The sequence below is a fragment of the Monodelphis domestica genome, chromosome 5, assembly GCF_027887165.1.
Source record: "Monodelphis domestica isolate mMonDom1 chromosome 5, mMonDom1.pri, whole genome shotgun sequence".
Classification (NCBI taxonomy): Eukaryota; Metazoa; Chordata; class Mammalia; order Didelphimorphia; family Didelphidae; genus Monodelphis; species Monodelphis domestica.
Genome location: NC_077231.1, coordinates 233480071 through 233486270, shown reverse-complemented (window position 1 = coordinate 233486270; position 6200 = coordinate 233480071). Strand labels below are relative to the sequence as shown.

General features: G+C 39.4%; 1 protein-coding gene across 1 annotated transcript; it reads right to left on the bottom strand.

Moving 5' to 3' along the window:
* Positions 1-3458: 3458 nt before the first annotated feature.
* On the bottom strand, positions 3459-5600 carry LOC130454619 (V-type proton ATPase catalytic subunit A-like). Its single transcript, XM_056799953.1, has one exon. The coding sequence runs from the start codon at positions 5517-5519 to the stop codon at positions 3666-3668; it is 1854 nt and encodes a 617-aa protein (XP_056655931.1). The 5' UTR covers positions 5520-5600; the 3' UTR covers positions 3459-3665.
* Positions 5601-6200: the final 600 nt, after the last annotated feature.

The window sequence follows — 6200 nt, the reverse complement described above, 5'->3', positions numbered from 1 at the left end:
CAAACTCAAAAATCTTCACCAAAGCTGATCTAGGAGTTATGAAAAGGGAGATACCATGGCTTGATTCAGTGAAGCTACTTAGACTTTGCTCTGAGAATTATGGCTGGTTTTGTTAAATTCCATTTGCCTACAAAACTCAATCAATATGAACCACATGATCGAATGTTCCAGATCATTGATTAAGAGAGAAGTCCACTTTAAAACCATTCTGAATTTCATCTCAAACATATTGACTTGGTAAAGATGATGAAATAAATTGTTAATGGTGGAAAAAGTATGAGGCAGATCATTGGAGAAGCTTCCCATGGTTCTGGAAAGCCATTTGGAAAAACGCAAAGTCATTAAATTACTTATGTCCATTGCCTCAGAGATCCCATTACTGAGCACATACCCCATTTGGGACAAAGACAAAAAGGGGACAAAGACAAAAAGTTACATATTAACTGAAATATAGAAGCCTCCCCTACCCTTCCTTAATCAAAACCAAAATGGAAACAAAATGTTTTTACTGAGTGGGAAATGGCTAAACAAATTACAGCATTGTGAACATAGCATAATATGGTAAAGAAAGCACTGGGTTTGGAATCAAAAGACTTGAGCTTGAACCCTAGTTTCATTCAAGGCTTACTATCTAAGTCTCATTTGTTTTGTTTGTTTTTAAACCCTACTAAGTATTGAAACTGTAAAAGGTGAAATTATGGTTGAGATTGAAAAAAATCTAAATTTAAGTGGTCGCCAAGGGAAATCCCAAATAATAAAATACCCAAGTCAGCTGCCAAATTTTATGGTGATTTAATTGATAGTGGAGAAGATTAAGAAGAAGGAAGAAGGAGTATGTTTTTTCTCACCCTCTTCCCCTGCCTGATTAGTAATATAAATTAGTAATATAATATATATAATAATTAGGAATGTAAATAATAAAAATTTCACCCTTTACAATTCCAAGGCAGAAAAATGGTAAGGGCTAGGCAGCTTGGGTTAAAGTGACTTGCCCAGGGTCACACAGCTAAGAAGTGTCTGAGGCTAGATTTGAACCCAGAACCTCCTGTGTCTGGGCCTGACCCTCCATCTACTGAGCCACCCAGCTGCCCTTCCCCACCCCACCCCCCAAGTCTCATTTGTAAAAGATAATTGTATTGGATGATGGAAGAGTTAGAAGCCCACTGGGAAAGGACTTGAGATCAGTGGTGTTAGAACAACAATTTCTTAGGGCTAGCCCTAGAATCCTGAAGGGAGACACAGTTAGTTACCCCTTGGGGACCCAATCTGTCAATGCACTGGGGAACTGGGAAAGTGACCAAGGACTGGGGGAAGGGGGAAAACAGGACTGATTGACACTTTGGGGGCTAAGCAGAATGTAGAAAAGTGAAGTCACCTTGATGGCAAACCAATCAGCATTTATTCTTATTGTGCTTTATAGCTCACAAAACATTTTCCTCCCAATAGCCCAGTGAGGAAGGTAGTGGGTGAACTACCATTTTACAGATGAGGAAACATTCTCCCAGCTATGCATATTACTTTTTGGACTACAATTCCATACCTCAGCTTTAGTTTCACTCTAGAATTTCTCTTAGAGCTTACTCCCTCTTTATCCCCCAAACATCCCTCTGTCATGTAGGCTCCTCTTTTCTAATTTTTAAGTACTTCCCAGAGCCTTCATTTTGAGAAGAGGCATAGGTCAGCCAACCTTCATTCCACACTCCTCCCTTCCTATGTGCTTCCAACTTTCTGGACTTCAATGCCAAACCCTAGAGGGGTATGCCTCCCTTTCTCCCTTTTGTATATTATCTTCCTTCATTAGAATGAAAGCTCTTTGAGGGCAGGGACTATCTGTCATTTTTGCTGATGAAATGGGTACCCATCTGGATAAAACTGTGGTTTCTCTGAATAGTGGTTTGGGTTTTTTTTTTTTTTGGTACCAATTTAATAGATTTATTTCCCTAGTAGCTATTTTGATGAGATTGGCTCTTTTATAGCTTAAATTTAACTTTGGAGATTACTCACCTCTTTGAAATAAAATGGCAATGTTTTCAAAATGGGAATATCCACATACCTACTAAATGAGGAATTTTTGCATTGATATTATTTTATTGTTTATGGTACCTTTTAGCAAGATGTAATTTCCTCCCTTATCTTTTTTAATCGGCTCTATTTTTGCTTTAGTTTTGTCTGAGGTCATGATTGCTGCTCCTGCTTTTTTCACTTCAGATGATGAACAATACATTCTGCTCTAGCCTCTGACCTTTACTCTGTGCTTGTCTCTCTGCCTCAAATGTATTTCTTGTAAACCGCATATAGTAGGATTCTGATTTTTAATCCACTCTGCTATACACTTTGTTTTGTGGGTGAATTCATCCCATTCACGTTCAGATGTTTTTTGCATATCATATTGTCCTAATTATCTTGTTTCTATATCCTCTGTTTATGCATACTCCTAACTGCTGTACCACTGATTTAAAAAATTTTTTTTAAAGAATTACCCATCCAACATATATTTTGACCTTATTGAGTCCCTTGCTTAGGTCTGGCATTTTGATCAGGAATGCTTGGAAATCTTCCATTTTACTGAATGACCATTTTTCTTCTGAAAGAATATACTCAATTTTTCTGGATAGGTGATTCTGGGTTGTAAACCTGGATCTTTCACCTTCCAGGATTATCATATTCCATGCCTTTTGATTCTTTAATGTGGAGGCTGCTAAATCCTGTGTAATACTGATTGTAGCTCAATGATATTTGAATTGTTTTTTTTTTTCTGGCTGCTTGCAGAATTTTCTCCTTGATTTGAGGGCTCTTGAATTTTGCTATAATATTCCTAGGAGTTGTCATTTGGGGATTTCTTTCCAGAGGTGATCTGTGGACTCTTTTATTTTTATTTTTTACTCTCAGGGCAGATATATATATATATATATATATATATATACACACACACACACACACATACACACACACATAATATCATGGCAGTTTTTATTGATAATTTCTTGTATTATGATGCCTAGACTTTTTGTCTTGTTCCTAGCTTTCAGGTAGTCCAATAATTCTTTTTTTTTTTTTTTACAAATATTCCTGATTTTTATTAGTAGAAGCAACCATAATTGGAACAATGTTAATCAATCTCATTCCTAAAAAAAGAAACCACTAATTTCCTGCATAGCAGGCAGCTAGCAAAATGCTAAGCTGCAAACACCCTTACCACAGAGAATGGTGAGTCATTTCACATACTGAGTCCATGTCAAAGATACAAGGGCAAGGCCTTCCATGCCAAAACAACTACTTTAAAAAGGTACCCGTATTACTCCTGTCTGTAACCCGGGGAAAAGGAAAACTAGGAGAAAGGGGGAAAGCCATTCTCTATTCAAGTAATGTTAGTGTAGTCATTCCCACTTTGTACCAGAGATGGTCACATTCACCATATAGTCAACACTTCAGACAAAGAATCAGGGAGACCCATCAAACACTGAAACCACGGAATGTTCACTTTATGTAAAGACCTACCAAATATGAACAGGAAAACAAGTGATCACACACACAACACACACACACACACACCCACACAAATGTCCTGGTCTCAATACACAGTGAGGAAGCAAAGGGAAAGAAATGTGGAATTTAAGAGAAAAGAAGACATGAGCTGGCTGAAGGAGAGGAAGGTAATCACAGTTCTAATCTTCCAGACTTCGGAATGCATTCTGCATATCTTCAAAAAGTTGAGCATATTCACTCTTGATTTTGGCTTCACCCTCTTTCACTGGGTCCTTGAATTTCATGGAGGTAAGTCTGTAGAGAATTTCCCCCATATTTTCTCGGATAATAGCCCAAGTGATTTTATTATCACTCTGGGCAGTCGTTTCAATAGCTCTTCGTGCCAAATCATAAAAAGCGATCATGTTAGAGAGTATGCCTACAGTCTTGTAGAATGGGCAGAACCTGTCATAAGACGAATATCCATTTTGCTGCAGGAAATCATCTTTGAGAAGTTTTGCTACCTCCAGAGTAATTTTATCCCCTTCTGCTAAAGAAGCCTTCCCCACGAGCTGTACAATTTCTGCCAAATCCTCTTCTTCCTGCAGGATCTCCTTGGCCTTGGTCCTCAGAGGAACAAATTCAGCAAAGTGCTTGTCATAGTACTCATCCAAGGCGCGTGTATACTTGCTATAGCTGATCAGCCAGTTTACTGAAGGGAAGTGCTTACGCTGAGCTAATTTCTTATCTAAGCCCCAGAACACCTGAACAATACCAAGAGTGGCAGATGTAACAGGGTCAGAGAAGTCACCACCAGGCGGAGAAACAGCTCCTACAATGCTGACACTCCCTTCCCTTTCTGGATTTCCAAGACATTTTACTCGGCCCGCTCTTTCATAGAAAGAAGCCAAACGAGCACCAAGATATGCAGGATAACCACTATCAGCAGGCATTTCAGCTAAGCGCCCTGAGATTTCTCTAAGGGCTTCAGCCCAACGAAAGGTAGAGTCAGCCATCATACTGACATTATAGCCCATGTCACGGAAATATTCAAACAGAGTAATTCCAGTGTAAATAGAAGCTTCTCTAGCAGCCACAGGCATGTTGGAAGTATTGGCCACCAAAGCGGTTCTCTTCATTATAGACTCCACCCTCCCATCAACTTCCATTGTTAACTCTGGGAAGTCTCTGAGTACTTCAGACATTTCATTTCCTCTTTCTCCACAACCCACATAGATGATCACATCACTGTTGGAATACTTAGATAAAGACTGGGATATCACAGTTTTTCCACAGCCAAAAGCGCCAGGGATAGCAGTAGTTCCTCCTTGTACACATGGGAAAAGTGCATCAAGGACTCTCTGGCCAGTTAATAGAGGGTGATTGGCTGGCAGCTTTTCAGTGACAGGACGCACTTGACGGACTGGCCACACTTGGACCATGGTGAACTTTTCTTTTACTCCCTCAAATTCAAGCTCCAAGACAACATCCGAGGTATCATAGTTGCCAGGTGGAGCAATGTATGACACTGTACCTCGGCTGCGTGGTGGCAACATGATTTTGTGGTCGATGAGGGAATTTTCATGTACTACTCCATAAATATCACCCCCAGTGATATGACTGCCAACCCGAAAGTTTTTAGAAGGTGTGAAATCCCATTTGATATCTTTACTAAGAGCAGATATATTGACTCCTCTAGGAATGTAGATGCTTTGAGTTTGTGTGCTGATGTCTTTTAAGGGCCTCTGAATTCCATCAAAAATGGATCCCATTATGCCAGGTCCAAGCTCCACTGAGAGAGGTTTACCAGTTCGGAGTACTGGATCACCAACAGATACGCCAGATGTTTCTTCATACACCTGGATAGTAGCCATTTCACCTTCCAATCGAATAATCTCTCCAACTAGTTCACTATGGCTCACTCTTACCAGTTCATACATTGCTGCACCGGCCATGTTACTGGCAGTGACCACAGGTCCTGAGACTCCATATACATAGCCAAATGCACATTCATGGTCTTCATCACTGATTTTGGGTAATTGGGAGAAATCCATCTTGTTTGTTCACCGCGAAGCGAGCTGTGAAGGACTGAGCAGGCGGCCGGGGTGAGAGGAAGCCCTTCAGCTCTGTCACTCTAGTCCAATAATTCTTAAAGTGTCCCTCCTGAATCTATTTTCTAGGTCAGTTATTTTTTCAATGAGATATTTCCCATTTTCTTCTTTTTCTGTTTTTTTTAAATTTTATTTTATTGTTTCTTGGTATCTCATGAACTATGATTAGCTTCTAGATGCCCAATTCTAATTTGTAAACAATGATTTTCTTCTTGAGCTTTAGAGTCTCCCTTTTCAGGATCATTTCTTCTTGCATTGCTTTCATTTTTCCTCAACTTCCCTTAATTTATTTTTGAGATCCTTTTTGAGCTCTTCCAGAATCTGAGAACAAGTCATAGTTTTCTTTGAAGCTTTGCATGTGTTTGCTTTGCTTTCAGTGTTCTCTTCTGTGTCTGTGCCTTGCTCCTTTTCTCCATAACATTTTTTTATAGTTAGGGTTTTTTTTTTGGATGTTTGCTCATTTTCCCAGTCTTTTTCTTGACTTTTACTTTTATTTTAAAGGTGGGTTCTATTCTTAGGGAAGAAAGGACACTCTCTTAAGCTTCAGTTCTTCCTTGATGCTATCCTTAGCCTTATTTCTGGGTTTTGTTTTGTTTTTGCAAGTTTCAGTTCTTTCAAGGTAGC

What these genes read in the sequence shown, in the direction of transcription:
- LOC130454619 (XM_056799953.1), bottom strand. Translation starts at nt 5,519, where the DNA reads ATGGATTTCTCCCAATTACCCAAAATCAGTGATGAAGACCATGAATGT.